The following is a 17,392-nucleotide window of genomic DNA, read 5'->3' as shown; positions in this document are numbered from 1 at the left end:
CTATTGTGAACAGGGCTGCAACAAACATGGGAGTGCAGATATCTCTTTGATATACTGATTTCCTTTCTTTTGGGTATATACCCAGCAGTGGAAATGCTGGACCATATGGTAGCTCAGTTTTTAGTTTGCTGAGGAATCTCCGAACTGTTTTCCATAGTGGTTGTACTAAAATTATAAGCTTTTTCTTCACAAGTTTATTCCAACCTTTGATGCTTTTATTCCTGCTGAACCCAGCTTAGTACACACTTATATTTTTGGTTATGCTGAAGCTGAATATATCATTATTTCTTGCTTGCAAAGAACCCATTGGTTTCAAGTGATCTGTAACCTCCTCACGTTTGAGAACTACTGTTGTAGCAGGAGAAGGGATTATACCCAGGATTGTGCCACATTTGTCTTTAATGTCCTTTGAGTTGAAATGATTTGTTTGTGGACCATCTGGTGTTCTGAGTTGTGGCAGTGAGTTGTACTGGACTCTGAGGCTGGGGAGGAAAGAAACAGCTTCATCCTACTTGCTCACAGCCCAGACTGGTTTTTTGTGTGCTGTTCTTGACTTCACACATATTTTGTAAACTCAGACTATACTTTTATGAGGTTTTATGGAACAGAGATTAAGCTTCCTAGCCAACCCCTCCACCCTTACCATTGGCTAGTCAGTCTTCATTCAATCCTAAACTGAACTATTATTTTTCAGAACAATAAGGCATTTGTTTCTACGTATAACCCATCTTTTCCTGATAGAATTATTGTTCAAAATGGTCTCCATAACATGGCTAAGGGTTTATTTGGCAATGACAGGAATTGTAATTTTGCTTCTTATTTTAAAAGTCATCAAAGACCCAAGCTTTTTTTTTTTTTTTTTTTTTTTTTTTTTAAAGACAGAGTCTTGCTCTGTGACTCAGGCTGTAGTACAGTGGTGTAATCTCGGCTTACTGCAACCTACGCCTCTCAGGTTCAAGCGACTCTCATGCCTCAGCCTCCCAAGGAGCTGGGACTATAGGCGCAGGCCACCACATCCAGCTACTTTTTTTGTATTTTTAATAGAGACGGGGTTTTGCCATGCTGGCCAGGCAGGTCTCGAATTCCTGACCTTGGGCGATCCGCCTGCCTGAGCCTCCCAAAGTGCTGAGGTTACAGGCTTGAGCCACTGTGCCTGGCCTAAGAACCAAGCTTTTTTTAAGAATGATAGTTGCCACTTCACTAGCCCTTCAGTACCACATAAGTTTTGCTGATGTTACTGATTGTTCTTTAATGCATTCAGCAAATATGAATATTTACTGCACACCTTCCATGTGCCAGGCCCTGGGGTATGAGGTGACTTGTGTTTTGCTTTCAAGGAGCTGACAAATAAGCAGCTTGGACTTGAATTCCCTCCCCTTCTCTTCCTCTCGCTTCTCTGTTGAGGCAAATCCCAATTAGAATGAAATAACTCTGGAGAATTATTTTGGGCGTTACTAAAACTATCTTTACTTCTTTGCTCCAGAAACAGCATTAGCTACTTAGTGGCCTCTTGACGTAATCTAAGAACTGTCTTTGGGACATGCTGCTTCTGGGACTCCTTGGCTGTGACCATTTTCTTTCAAGTTTAAGTGACTTCCTGCTCCTTATGCATGGGTCCATTTAAGACGTTCTGCCAAGGGAGAAGCCATCTACTGTGGTTGCCTGGCTTCAGAGTGCTCTCACTGGTCAGCAGTCCCTGACTCCTATGACCTCCAGTGCTGTGTAGATGATAGTTCCATGAATAGCACTTTTAACTAGAGTCAATTAACTTGGCAAGGAGAGAAGCATTCACTTTTGATGGGTAATACATGGTCCCAGGGAGCACCAGCCTCTCCCACTGAGGATCCTAACAGCTGGCCAGAGGCAAGTTCCATGTCCCTGGGCTATTCTTTCCCCAGTTCATACAGAATAAAAGTAGCAAACCTGTAAATGCATTCTGATCTGCAACTGGACTAAGTGAGATCTGGAAGAGTATACTCAAGGGCAGTCAACAGGGAATGATTCTGCTAATTTAGGATTTGTTAAGTTGGGCTAGTTTGAAATATACTTCTGCACTCCTCTCAGGAAATGCTGGATAGAGTCGATTTAGTATCAGGTAATAATTACAATGGTGGCAGATTCTTATGTAGCACTTAACATGATTCAGGCACCCTTTTAAACACTTCATTTAGTATCTGGGTGACAGGATTAGTCAAGCCCCCAAACCTCAGCACCATTTAATAGATGCGACTAAGAAACCTGCACATGTAACCCTTGAATCTAAAATAAAAGTTGAAATCATTAAAAAATCATCTAATCCTCTCTCAATCCAAGGAAAAGTAGGCACGACAATTTAGCCCTGGTTCACACAATTATAGTTGGCCCTCCATATATGTGAGTTCTACACTTGTGGATTCAACCATCCATGGATTAAAAATACTTTAAAAAATATGTCTGTAATAAACATGTACAGACATTTTGTTCTTGTCATTATTCCCTAAACAATACAGTATAAAAACTATTTATATAACATTTATGTTGCATTAGGTATTATAAGTAATCTAGAGATGATTTACAGGAGGATGGGCATAGATTATGAGTAAATAACATACCATTCTATTTTTATATCAGTGACGTGAGCATCTGCAGATTTTGGTATCCTTGGGGGTCTGGGAACCAATTCACTTCAGATACCAAGGGACAACTCTACAGTGCTTGATTTATTGAGCTTTCCGAGATATTCAACCTTTTCCTGTCTTCACACTTGTTGTTCCCTCTGTTATTTAGAGTAATCCTGATGAAAATCAACAAAATACACACTAAGAGGCAGCACTGAGAGGTAATGTGCCAACTGGTCTTTGTGATTACAGGCACTTCAGATTTCCCTCTTGCCCACTCATTGTGAGATGCAGCCCAGTCCTGCAAAAAGATTGCCCCAGTCGTATCCTGGCTCACCCTTAACTAGCAGTTTGACCTTGAGCACATCACTGCCTCCTCTGTGCCTTAGTTTCCTCTTCTGTTCAATGGGGATGATCACAGCACTACCTCATCATTTGTTGTGAGGATTAAATAGATGCAAATATGTAAGATACTTACAGTAGTGCTTTGTACACAGAAGGCACTATTATTTTTTGTTAATCCCCATTTTTCCTTCCCAACTTCATCTCCCAATATCCCATAACCATGCTGAGTTCCTTACAACTCCCCCAGACCTCCTGGACTAAGTGAGATCTGGAAGAATATACTCAGGGCAGTCAAGAAGGACTGATTCTGCTAATTTAGGATTTGTCAAGTTGGGTTAGTTTGAAATATATCTCTGTACTCCTCTCAGGAAATGCTGGATAGTATAGATTTAGTATCAGATAATAGTAATAATGGTGGCAGACTCTGATGTTTCCTCCTTCCCTTGTGATCTCAGTAGTCTTGGACCATTCATACACCAAATGACTTAACAACTAACAATCACCTAATATTTTTTAAGCTTTTCTTACGTGCCCAGTAGTGTGCCAAGTGTTTTTCTTCCTATTTTTAACATACTATTGACAGCTCCATGAGGTGGCTTTACAGTTTGTTAAAATAATTTGCCAAGTCCACTTCCCCAGTAGACTGTGACAGTGGCTTATGCATCTGTGTATGTTATTCAGCTTGTATCTCTAGGACTTGACAGAGGACCCAATATAGAGTGGGTGCTCCAGAAATGTGGACTTGGATGCATTTCACCAACAGCTATTTACATCCAAATAATAAGCTAATTGTAACTCTTCTAGATGTACGTACTTTCCTCATTGCAAAAATTCACCATCAACATTTTTAAAAACTAATAAACAAGAAGAAGGAAGTTAAAATTGCCCTCCTTCCTGCCCTAGAGAGCTTAATCAACTTGCTTAGGAACATGCTACTAAATGGCTAATCTGAGCATCAAAATCTGGCCATCTGGCTTCAGGGCTCAGGCTCTTAATGGTTGCATTATACCACTGATCCCACCCCATCCACCCCAACGCACACTCCCCTGCACAAACAAGTTATGTTAGCTATTAAAGGGAATTGGAAGAGTGGAAATGTGCAATTCAATCTACCACAAATACAATGTTGCAATGTGTGCAATCTATATTTTTAAAATTTACGGTATTCAGCATTTTCCTGTCTTCACACTTGTTCCTTCCATTATTTACGGCAATCCTGATGAAAATCAACAAAATACAAATTGAGAGGCAGCACAGAGAGGTAATATAGAAAGGGAATGGCTTTTGAGTCAGACAAACACAAGTGTGGATCCCAGCTAAGCCCCTAGATGTGTTACCGGAGATGAGCTGCAAAACATTTCTCAGTCTTAGTCTCCTGTAAAATAGAGGTAATAAGAAACACTTTTCAGTATTTTGTGACATGTAGAAGTGAAGTGATGGTGGCATGCACCACTCTTGGTTAATAGTAAGTCCTGTTGTTAAGTCTCTAATGGCGATACCCTATAGCTTCCCCAAATGGCGACCTTGCCAAATTGTTTTCCAAAGCTACATGTGGCTTTTTTCTCCCAGTCCTTCATTTTAATTCTCATGATAATTTAACTTTTATATTTTTATTAGATGCATTTAGTAACTCACCTCACAGTCATTTTCTTGGAAATTCAATTTCTTCTCCACAGGGTCTCTTTTGAGATTAAAGAGAGAGATGTGGCAAATTTAGGATGTTAGAACAATTTTCATTTAAAAGTAGATCCTTGTTTTTATTACCCTACCATTAATGTTTTCTGTTTTCCTTTATCAGCGAGTTACTTCCATTTGATTCGTATTGCCAAACTGAACTCTCTTGTTTTCTTGCAAGATGAAAGGAGGCAACCATGAATGAGCCACTAGACTATTTAGCAAATGCTTCTGATTTCCCCGATTATGCAGCTGCTTTTGGAAATTGCACTGATGAAAACATCCCCCTCAAGATGCACTACCTCCCTGTTATTTACGGCATTATCTTCCTCGTGGGATTTCCAGGGAACGCAGTAGCGATATCCACTTACATTTTCAAAATGCGACCTTGGAAGAGCAGCACCATCATTATGCTGAACCTGGCCTGCACAGATCTGCTGTATCTGACCAGCCTTCCCTTCCTGATTCACTACTATGCCAGTGGCGAAAACTGGATCTTTGGAGATTTCATGTGTAAGTTTATCCGCTTCAGCTTCCATTTCAACCTGTATAGCAGCATCCTCTTCCTCACCTGTTTCAGCATCTTCCGCTACTGTGTGATCATTCACCCAATGAGCTGCTTTTCCATTCACAAAACTCGATGTGCAGTTGTAGCCTGTGCTGTGGTGTGGATCATTTCACTGGTAGCTGTCATTCCTATGACCTTCTTGATCACATCAACCACCAGGACCAACAGATCAGCCTGTCTCGACCTCACCAGTTCGGATGAACTCACTACTATTAAGTGGTACAACCTAATTTTGACTGCAACCACTTTCTGCCTCCCCTTGGTGATAGTGACACTTTGCTACACCACGATTATTCACACTCTGACCCATGGACTGCAAACTCACAGCTGCCTTAAGCAGAAAGCTCGAAGGCTAACCATTCTGCTACTCCTCGTATTTTACGTATGTTTTTTACCCTTCCATATCTTGAGGGTCATTCGGATCGAATCTCGCCTGCTTTCGATCAGCTGTTCCATTGAGAATCAGATTCACGAAGCTTACATCGTTTCTAGACCATTAGCTGCTCTGAACACCTTTGGTAACCTGTTACTATATGTGGTGGTCAGCGACAACTTTCAGCAGGCTGTGTGCTCAACAGTGAGAAGTAAAGTAAGCGGGAACCTTGAGCAAGCAAAGAAAATCAGTTACTCAAACAACCCTTGAAATACTTCATTTACTTAACCAAAAATAAATACTTGCTGATACTTTACCTAGGACTCCTAAGCGTTCAGGATGTCTCCCTCAATGGAACTCCTGGTAAATACTGTGTATTCAAGTAATCATGTGCCAAAGCCAGGGCAGAGCTTCTAGTTCTTTGCAATCCCTTTATTGAGCTCCTCCATTGGGGAGATAAAGAATTGGATGCGTGCATATCAGCAAAGTGTACAGATATAGTATTACAAGCTTTTGGAACTCAGAGGCATCTTAGAGAACATCTGTTCCCACCAACTTATTATATATACATGGAAACCAATTTCATACTCTTGCCCTAGATTGCTCAGTAAATTAGTGCCAAGATAGGAGAAAACCAATCTTTTCACTCATCATTTCATGCTCCTCTTCACTCCAGACCTGTTAGTATTGAACCATTAGATAATTCAAATCACTACTTGTATCTTTCTTAATATTTATTTTTTACATCTTATAGCTCTACGATTTGTTTCCTTCAAGCTTAACTTTGAGATTATAAAACTGGGTTTAGCCAGTTCTGTATATTACTTGCAAGCCAGTAAGATGCCCTTGAAATAGTTCAAGGACGTCCATGCAAATAGCTGAAATTAGTACCTGCAAGATATTTGGAGTATTATGTCTTTATTGTTGTTAAAAAGTTTTTATTGAATTTATAAAAATTGTCAAATCGTATTCATCATTATTAACATGTCCTGGGGAAGGAAGGAAAACTTTTGAGGACAGAAGTCACTTTCAAATATCATGTATGTATTGGGTGTTCAATCATATCTAACACTGTTTTGATTTTTGTGGGAAAATATTCCAGGAAACACTAATTCTCTTTAGATACCTTGTTCTTTTATGACTACAATGAACATATGTCTATGTAATAGCTAAATATATTTTTGAATTGTGTGTGTGCTTAATTATCAGTAAGTATAAATATTTGAGAAAATACCTGGTCTGGATATTTAAAACCCTCCTAAACATGTTGGTACAGTTAATAAACTTATTTATAATTATGTAATAGACTGGTCATATTTTTCTGTGAAAATGCAGTTTTATCACTATTATATTTACATGAAACTTATTTTCTCTGTAGTTAGGAACAAAAATAAGTTAAGAATCAATAATATTATAGAATAAGGCTAAAATAGTTGACTTACACAGAGGAAAGGGTACCATAGAAATTCTTCCTGATGTTCCAATTCTTCCAGGACATGACATCTGACTTAGACTTCAGTGAGGATGTTCATCAGGAATCTCTTCAGAGCAAATTGAGGGAAAGAAGAGGAAGCCGATGGATCTGAACATGAACTTTTCTGGACAATGGTGCTTTCTGCAACCCCTACCTTCTGAGCCATCTTCTTCTGAGCCTTTCTATAACATGTGGAATAAGCTATTTCAGTAGAGGACCCCAACTTGCTCGTCTGCGCTGGCTGTATTAGCATCGAGAAATATTCAGAGGTCCACCTGGAACCGCTAGCTCTTTTTCTTTTTCCTGATGTCTAGTCCAGCCCCTGGACTATTGCTAAAGTGCAGACAGACTTGCCCGTATTCCACTGGGGTCATTATTCTAGCCTTGGGCACAAACTCCTTTCCTTTCTCTCCCCATCTTTACTCCTTCTTTTTTTTTTTTTTTTTTTTTTGAGACGGAGTCTGGCTCTGTCGCCCAGGCTGGAGTGCAGCGGCCGGATCTCAGCTCACTGCAAGCTCCGCCTCCCGGGTTTACGCCATTCTCCTGCCTCAGCCTCCCGAGTAGCTGGGACTACAGGCGCCCGCCACCACGCCTGGCTAGTTTTTTGTATTTTTTAGTAGAGATGGGGTTTCACCGTGTTAGCCAGGATGGTCTCGATCTCCTGACCTCGTGATCCGCCCGTCTCGGCCTCCCAAAGTGCTGGGATTACAGGCTTGAGCCACCGCGCCCGGCCTACTGCTTCTTATTCCAAAGAGTTCACCCACCAGAGAAAAGCCACTTCAACCTCCTTCATGTCTTTCTCAACTCATCTCTGTAGTTTCTATTATTTTTTACCTTCTTCCTACCAACGTATAGAAAAACAAATCATCCTTCTGGCAGAAATTCTTTCACTGTATCTCCGGTCTTTATTTTGCTCTTTTAGGGACCTTGCTGCAACACTTAATCTCACTTTCTCACATTTTTAACATTTTTATTACCCTGGATAATTGACCTTAGCTTGGGAGCATACATAATTTTCCATTATCCGAAAAACGCCTCCCCCTTGATTAAGTTTTTCTGTCCTTCTATTACCTAATCTTCTTCCCACAGCTGTGGGTTGGGTGCAGATAACAGTCTGCCCTCTAGGGTACTGCCGATAGAACAGAATCACAGAGATCCAAGCTAAATTTAATTCAAAGGGTCAGTTTTATTTTACAAAGTTAAGAGTTCTGGGTTATTTGTGCTGAAGGAGGCAGTTTTGAACTGAGGCCAAAAAAAGGGATTGATGATATTTACCAGGCTACAATGGGACCTGTGTGACCTTGCTGCATACAACCAGGCCTAGGCAGAGAAAGACAGAATGAGAACAAAAAAGCAGAGCTCTGACTGCATCCACCGGGGCAGAGCTACTCAGGTCTGCTTGCTGGGTGAGAACCGAAAGCGCAAGTCAGGCTCACTGCACCTGCATATGGGGAAGCCAGAAAAACCTGTTCCAAACTTCTGAGACACGGTAATCTCTTGCGTTATTTGTAACTCTTTATTGTGGGCATGTTCAAATAGTCACAAAATTTAAAAAGGAACCAAATGACCCATGTCTTAATTTCATCAATAGCCAACATCCCACCCTTCAGGTTTTATCTCTCTCATCTCACATCTTTTTTGCTAGAATATTTAAAAGCAAATTCTAGACAAGATACAGTTTTACCTATCAATGCTTCAACACAGATTTCTTTCAAAACATACAAAACCAAAACAAAATAATAACTGATTCCTCAATATTATCTAATACTAATCCATGTTTCATTACCCCTGTTTTTCCCCAAAGTATGTTTATACGGTTTCTTTTTTTTTTTTCCCCAAATCAGGATCAGAGGAAGCTCCATGCATTGCATTTGGTTGATAAGACTCTTAAATTAATTTTAATCTATAAGAGCTCCCTTTTTCTTTATTAATTGCCATTTATTTGCTGAAGAAATCAAGTCAAGTCATTTGTCCTGTAGAATTTTTCACATTGCAGGTCTGGCTGTTTTAATTCCATTTTGTTACTTATCACGTTCCTCCAACCTGCATATTTGCAGTAATTTGGAAGGTAAATCTAGAGGTTAGATTAGATACAGATTATTTGTTATTATTTCCTTCTTCCCTTTTCCTTCCCTTCCCTTCCCTGTTTTCTTTCATTCCTTTCTTCCTCCTTCTCACCCCTCCCTCCTTCATTTCTTCTTTCTTTTCTTTTTATAGGAACACTAATTCACCTTGGGGAGGGGTGCTTGTGTCTGACTGTCCTATGCTTCGCAATTGAGCAGGGCTTTCAGAACGTGTTACTCTGATCCTTCTATCATACGTTCCCCATCTTCCTCCGCTTTCATAGCTTTATGTTTAGTGTTTTCAGTTGCTCATTTCTATTTTGATCCACTAGGTTACTTATAAAATTCTAACATTCCTCTGTTTTTATAAGTTGTAGTTTTTTCTAGAAAGATCTTTGATCCATCAACATTTTGTATCCTCCATTCTTAACATAGTTCTGACCCATGAATCTAGTTACTCTTTCTTTTTTGGCAAGGTAAAGGAAGCAATGAAAAGGGATGTGGAAGCTGCCTCCCAGTACTTCCTCACTGAGACCATAAGGGTTGATGGAAATTTTGACAGGATTTCCTTTCAATATGGGCCAAGTTTTTGTTCTTTTAACATTTTGTGGTTAACAGCCAAGCTTATGAGCTACAGAATTGGAGCAGCGCCCTTGAGGAAGGAGACTAACAGAGGAAATTGCCTTACTGTTGCTGTGCTTCTCCTCCAAACCCACCATAGTGTCTTTGTGTACCCTTTTGGATCATGCAAGACATTTAAATTTTACTCCAGAAAGCTCTGAGCTCTGGAGAAAAAAAAAAAAAAAAAAAACAGAATAAAACACTGATTAACTACAAGGCCATATAGCACTTGAGGCCAAACCTTCACTCTTGCTCTAATTTTATTCTTCAATTCTATCCAGCAACATCCTTCCATATAATCTATCTGATATTTTACATTGAGCTCAAATGTTATCAAACAATATAAGGCAGGTAACGTAAAAAGTACTTGAAGCTTGAGAGTTCTTTCTATTATTGAGTTCTCAGGAAGAAATTAAATTTTAATATGCAGTGATCTGTTTTTTAAATTCTATTTCCTGTCTATGCTTCTGTCTGAATATTTTCCATCAGTCTATTTCATTTCATTAATCCTACCTTGTACACATACAATTTATATTTTGCCATTAAACCCATCCATTGAATTCTTAATTTCAGAGATTATGTTTTTTCATTTATGGAAGTATATGTGGTTCTTTTTATTAATTCTACCATTTCAGTGAGTTTGGTTGTCTTTCAATCTATTTTGTCTACCTCTTTCTATATTTTCCAGAACTGAATAATCATAGTTACTTTAAAGTTTTTATCTGTCCTTCCAATATCTGAATTGCCTTTGGGTCTGCTTCTATTGTCTGTCATTTCTTTCATGTCTATTGGTCAGGTGATCCCATCTTCTTACATGTCTATTAATTTTTTATTAAATAACAGAGATTGCATATGGAAAGATCAAAGAGGATCCTCTGATAGGCTTACCTTTTCTTCAGCCACGAAAATAGACTTGGGAACGTATTTCTTTAAATTGTAAATAGAAACTGGACTAGGCTGAGACTAGGTTACAGTTTGGTACATTGCAGTTTATCTCTGATTTGCCTTTGTTACTGATACTTAGCGCTTTTTATATATATACACACACACATATTTGTGTGTAAATATAAATATATTATATATATTTGCATTGACATATTTTGTAGACAGTACATGATGAATCCTGTTTCTATCCCAACTAACATCTCTGCCCTTAGTTGGAGTATCTGGTACACTTATATTTAATGTAAGTATTGATATGGTTAGGTTCAAGTCTACTGTCTTGCTATTTTTTCATTTGTCTCTCTTTTTTTGTATCTTTGTTGTTTCTTTTGTGTTTCCTATTAGAAGAATAAAATATTTTTAATATTACTTACTTCCTTTATTGTGGATTCTTAGCTGTATTTTAAAATTCTTTTATTTTATAGTAATTTTCTAGGGCTATAAATATCTTACCTCAAGTATCAAAAATTATTTAGAGTCAATTATGTTTCTTTTACATTTCACACCTAAATTTTTCCACTCCCTACTGTCATCTTTTCTCATTTCATACTTGATACTTTGTATTTTTCACTTCCCATTTCTTCTATCTTCAAAAATGTAATAACATCATAACAGTACTCACTCTAACTTCTGTTCTATTGCTGTCAAAACTTGTACTTTTAAACATATTATAAACCCCAGTTTACATTGTAAATATATATATATATTTTTTTGAGATGGAGTCTCCTCTGTTGCCCAGGCTGGAGTGCAATGGCCGGATCTCAGCTCACTGTAAGCTCCGCCTCTCGGGTTCACGCCATTCTCCTGCCTCAGCGTCCAGAGTAGCTGGGACTACAGGCGCCCGCCACCTCGCCTGGCTAGTTTTTTTTGTATATTTTAGTAGAGACGGTGTTTCACTGTGTTAGCCAGGATGGTCTCAATCTCCTGACCTTGTGATCCACCCGTCTCTGCCTCCCAAAGTGCTAGGATTACAGGATTGAGCCACCGTACATTGTAAATATTTTTACTTTAGTCAGTTGTCCTTAAGAAAATTACAGTAAGAAAAAAATAGTCTTCTATAGTTTCCTACTTATTTACCAAAACCATGCTTGTCATTTCTTCCTAAAGATAAGAGAATTCATCTGATATAATTTTCCTCCAACCAAAAAACATTCTTTAGCATTTATTACAATGCAGTTGTGCTGAAGAGAAACTTTCTATGCATGTATTTATCTGAAAATATCATAATTTAACTTTTTTTTAAGAAAGATGTTTTCACTGAACATAGAAATGCCACTGGATGAAGGATTGCTACTTTTAATTTTAGCACTTCAGAGATATTGTTCCATTATTTTTTCGTTTCTATTGTTTCTGATGAAAAGTTCGCTGTAAGTCATATCATTGTTTCCTGTATGTAATATGTTTTCTTTATCCTCTGGTTCTTCTAAGATCTTCTCTTTTATTTTATTTTATTTTATTTTTTTTTTTGAGACGGAGTCTCGCTGTGTCGCCCAGGCTGGAGTGCAGTGGCCGGATCTCAGCTCACTGCAAGCTCCGCCTCCCGGGTTTACGCCATTCTCCTGCCTCAGCCTCCCGAGTAGCTGGGACTACAGGCGCCCGCCACCTCGCCCGGCTAGTTTTTTGTATTTTTTAGTAGAGACGGGGTTTCACCGTGTTAGCCAGGATGGTCTCGATCTCCTGACCTCGTGATCCGCCCGTCTCGGCCTCCCAAAGTGCTGGGATTACAGGCTTGAGCCACCGCGCCCGGCCAGATCTTCTCTTTATTGCTGTTTTAAAGCAATTTGGCTATTCTGTGGCTAGGTGTAATTTCCTTTGTATTTATAATGCTTAGGAATTATTAATATTCTTGAATCTTATAATGTACTCTTTTTCATCAAATTCAGAAAATTCTAAGCATTATTTTTTCAAATATGTATTCCACTCCATCTTCACTCTTCTTCTCATGAAATTCCAGTTACACATATGTCACACAGCTCAATATTTTTGCACTGGTCACTGAGACTTTGCTCATGTCTTTTCAATCTTATGACTCTCTATTCTTCAGATCTATTTAAAGTTAATTATTTCTTATATTATCTCCAATTTACTGTTAAGCTCAATGAGTAAACTTTACATTTCAGTTATTTTATTTCTTGGTTCTATAATTTCTTTTTTTATTATACTTTCAGTTCTGGGATACATTTGCAGAATGTGCACATTTGTTACATAGGTTTACACGTGCCATGGTGGTTTGCTGCACCCATCAACCCGTCATCTACGTTAGGTATTTCTCCTAATGCTATCCTTCCTCTAGTCCCCCACCCGCCAATAGGCCCCAGTGTGTGATATTCCCCTCCCTGTGTCCATGTGTTCTCATTGATCAATTCCCACTTATGAGTGAGAACATGTGGTGTTTGGTTTTCTGCTGCTGTGTTAGTTTGCTGAGAATGATGGTTTTCAGCTTCATCCATGTCCCTGCAAAGGACATGAACTCTTCTGTTTTTATGACTGCATAGTATTCCGTGGTGTATATGTGCCACATTTTCTTAATCCAGTCTATCATTGATGGGCATTTGGGTGGGTTCCAAGTCTTTGCTATTGTGAATAGTGCTGCAGTAAACATATGTGTGCATGTGTCTTTACAGCAGAATGATTTATAATGCTCTGGCTGTATACCTAGTAATGGGATGGCTGGGTCAAATGGTATTTCTAGTTCTAGATCCCTAAGGAATTGCCACATTGTCTTCCAAAATGGTTGAACTAATTTACACTCCCAATAACAGTGTAAAAGCGTTCCTATTTATCCACATCCTCTCCAGGATCTGTTGTTTCGTGACTTTTTAAGGATCGCCATTCTAACTGGGGTGAGATGGTATCTCATTATGTTTTGATTTGCATTTATCCAATGACCAATTATGATGAGCTTTTTCTCATATGTTTCTTGGCCACAGAAATGTCTTCTTTTGAGATATGTCTGTTCGTGTCCTTCACCCACTTGTTGATGGGGTTGTGCATTTTTAAAATAAATTTGTTTAAGCTATTTGTAGATTCTGGATATTAGCCCTTTGTCAGAAGGATAGATTGCAAAAATTTTCTCCCATTCTGTAGGTTGCCTGTTCACTCTGATGATAGTTTCTTTTGCTGTGCAGAACTCTTTAGTTTAATTAGATCCCATTTGTCAATTTTGGCTTTTGTTGCTATTGCTTTTGGTGTTTTAGTCATGAAGAATTTGCCCATGCCTATGTCCTGAATGGTATTGCCTAGGTTTTCTTCTAGGGTTTTTATGGTTTTAGGTCTTATGTTTAAGTCTTTAATCCATCTCGAGTTAATTTTTGTATAAGGTGTAATGATTTTTAATCCCACTTCTCTGTTTGAGTTTCCTTCTTCTTCACTAAATAATGTTTTTCTTTATGTTTAACTCTAAACATACCAAAATAGCTGCTTTCACATTTTTACCTGTTAAATTCAGCATTTGGTTTTATTCGTTTCCTACTGCTGCCAGAACAAATTACCACAAATACAGTGACCTAAAACAACACAATACTCTCTTTCAGAAGTCAGAAGTCTTAAATCAATTTCACTTGGCTAAAGTCAAGGAGTTGGTAGACCTGCATTACCTCTGGAGGCCCTGGAGGTGAATCCATTTCCTTACATTTTCCACCTGCTAGAGACCACCTGCATTCTTTAACTCCTGGTCCCTTCACCTGTCTTCAGAGCCGGTAGCATAGCATCTTAAAATCTCTCTGACCTCTACTACTAGTTGAACATCTCTCTCTGATGCTGATTCTTCAGTTTTCCTTTTGTTGTAACTCCTGTGATTACGATGGACCCACCCAGATAATCCAGAGTAATCTCCTCATCTCAAAACCCATAACTTAATTACATCTGCAAAGTCTTTTTTGCATGTAATGTAACATGTTCATAGGTTCCAGGGATTAGATGGTGAACATTTGGAGAAGGTTAGAATTCAGCGTACCACAGTCAGTCACTTTAAAGTCATTTTCTAATGATTTTTTCCCCTTAGCTATGGCACATATTTTTCTGTTTTGTGTATCTGCCAACTTTTTACTGATATTATAAATAAATCATTGTAGAGATTCTATTATTGTCTCTAAAGACTTGGTTTTTCTTTCCTGGTAGAGAGATCAATTACTTGCTAGTCACCTTGAAATTGTGTTGGCTTAGTTTCGTGATTTTTAAGAACGTATTTGTGAGAAGCCCAAGATGTTTACCAAGTCGTTCTAGTACAGTAAGACTCAGTTACCAAATTCAATTTCTCCTCTGATCTTACTTAGACTTAGTTTTAGCCTTTTTTTCCCCCCAAAGAATCTAGAGTAGGGCCTACTCTAGGGCATAGTCTTTGCTTTCCGCTGCCTTAGCTAGGTGAGTTAGTAAGATGTTAATGAGATAGTTTTTCCTCTGCGTGGGCCAGAACTCCAATGTTCTTGATCATTGCTTAATCATTACTATCTCTGTTCCTGTAGCTTCTTTCTGATTAGCCTTAAGTCGTCCCTCCCTGCAAACACAGCCCTGGGCACAGAAATCAGAGAAATTTTCCCTATTCTGCCCATGCTTCCCTCTGCCTTGGTGGCCTGCTTTAAATCTTTCAGACACTTCATGTTGAACACTGACCTCTGCCTCCTCAGCTCAAAGGGACCACTGTGTTCTGTTTCTATTCCAGATTTTTCTGCTGTGGTCAGGAAATTGTGCCAGACCATGAGCTAGAGAGGTGGGATGATTGTGGGGTTCACAGTATTGCTCCATCTATCATCCCATGCCTTAAAACATTTGATTAATGTATTTGATCTAGTTTCATTGTTACCAGTGGGAGAGGCTCTCCCTTATATTCTACTGTGATCTATTCCAGGTGAGGGAGCAGAAGCCATGGGGAATGCCTCCTGCCTTTCCCATTAATGCTGTTTATTTACTATTTATCCTTCTAAAGTGTGACAGACTTCAATTTAAACATGACAGTTTAGCTATGACTCTTCTCCCCTGAAATGATACTAAAATAATAATGGTAATATTGATATGAACAGGAAGTAGGAGGGCAGGGTCGCTGGCAAAGGCTCCACCCTGAAGCTTGGAACTGTGGCCTGAAATGAGAACAGGTATTCCCGTTTTCATGTACAAATGTTGCTTTTTCCAAAGCCACTCTGGCCTGCCATGGCCCCCCATCCTGTAGCCATAAAAGCCCCAAACCCCAGACTCCACAAGTAGAAGAGCAGAAAGGCGGCAGAGCAGCACAGCAGAGAAGAGGAGAAGAGAGGAGCATCTTAACATTGAGAGGGGTTGGAGAGGGGATTGACCACCAGACAGCCAAACTCATGGGGAAGATCATCCTCCCACTCCATCCCCTTTCCAGCTCCCCCTCCATCCCACTGAGAACCACCACCATCACTTAATAAAATCCCTGCATTCACCATCCTTTAAGTCGATGTGACCCGATTCTTCCTGGATGCTGGATAAGCACCTGGCTACCATGAGGGCAGAGTTTAAAAGGCTGTCACCCTGACTCTCCACTGAGCTGGTTTAACACTTGACTGTAAGTGGATGGCAACTACTAAGAGAGCATTAATTGTAACACACCCCTAGATGCTACTGTAGGGTCGGAACTCAAAAGCACTTGTCCTGGCTCCTGTGCCTGCAGATTTTTCATTCTGGAGAGGTTGAAAGAAGGAGCAGAAAGATTCTTGACCTGAGGACAATACATATAGCCAAAGGAAGGGTAAAAGTGAGGTCCTAAATTTTGGACAGAAAACCTTGACTCTGATAACAGTGGCAGCTCATGTTTACCTTTCCTGTCAGAATATTGTAGAATTCTTCTCTAGGAAAATGGAAAATACAGCAATGATAGATACAACTTATATAGCACTAGTGATGTGTTTGGCTGTGTTTTAACTGCTTTCTTTGTGAATGCACAGTCTGACTCCAGAGCCCATGTATAGAACCACTACACTATGCTGCTTTTCACAAAAGGAGAAACTAGTTAGATACCAATAGTTGAGGAACAGTTCAGCCTGCCCACCCCACACAATACCCACCAGTTGGTCTGCCTTGCCAGTTCAGCTTCTTATGGCATGGACAGTCATGAATAACACAGCAACCGGGGAAAGTCAACGACAGGAATCAGAGACTCCAAAATGATCAAACAAGAAAAAGAAAAAAGAAAGCACTCAGGGAAACAAAAACCCTGTAAAGAACATAAGAATATTTCAAAAAACCAGCAAGACTCTCGGAGACATCCTTAAAACAGACTAGGAGGCTCTGAAAGAATGAATTTTAAAGGGCAAAAAAGAGCTCTTAGTTATGAAACCATGGTAGTTCAGTGGGGTTATTTCTAATGCCCTCCACTGACTGCCTACAACTTCAGGTTTGCACCAGGGAATTGGGGGTACTACTGGCACCCTGTTTCCATTTATTTTAGCTGTTTGATATTTAGAAGAAAGTCTTAGAGGCTACTACTATGAGGCCAGAATTATGTGCTGATTTTAGTTCGGGTGAAGCTTGCTTTCATTTTTATTTTATATATATTTCAGCGGTTTTAGAGGAGATTTTTTTAAAGTGCACCTAAACCACTAAGTTTCTTAGAGTTGCTATATGTCTTCTTTCTTATTCTGTCTGCATATTATATGACATATGAATATATTTTGTATGATTACATAATAACAATTTATTTTCCATGATTTAGAAATATTCCTATAGCTTGAACACATTATTTTCCTTTCTGAAAATGCTTGATAATACTACATTAAT

The 17,392-nt window shown here is 39.1% G+C and overlaps 1 protein-coding gene and 1 long non-coding RNA gene across 2 annotated transcripts in view; both read left to right on the top strand.

Annotated features, from left to right (window-relative positions):
* The first annotated feature begins 4,681 nt into the window (after window positions 1–4,681).
* OXGR1 (oxoglutarate receptor 1) lies at window positions 4,682–6,759 on the top strand. Its single transcript, XM_007960712.3, has one exon. The coding sequence runs from the start codon at window positions 4,814–4,816 to the stop codon at window positions 5,825–5,827; it is 1,014 nt and encodes a 337-aa protein (XP_007958903.1). The 5' UTR covers window positions 4,682–4,813; the 3' UTR covers window positions 5,828–6,759.
* Window positions 6,760–8,267: 1,508 nt separating this feature from the next.
* The window catches only part of LOC140711472 (uncharacterized), a 32,340-nt gene continuing 23,215 nt past the window's right edge, over window positions 8,268–17,392 (top strand). Inside the window, exon 1 of the long non-coding RNA XR_012092684.1 lies at window positions 8,268–8,520. This is a non-coding gene — a long non-coding RNA (uncharacterized lncRNA). The remainder of the gene's footprint in view (window positions 8,521–17,392) is intronic.

This window comes from Chlorocebus sabaeus, chromosome 3, assembly GCF_047675955.1.
Source record: "Chlorocebus sabaeus isolate Y175 chromosome 3, mChlSab1.0.hap1, whole genome shotgun sequence".
NCBI classification, from domain to species: Eukaryota; Metazoa; Chordata; class Mammalia; order Primates; family Cercopithecidae; genus Chlorocebus; species Chlorocebus sabaeus.
This window is presented reverse-complemented; position numbering and strand designations above follow the sequence as displayed.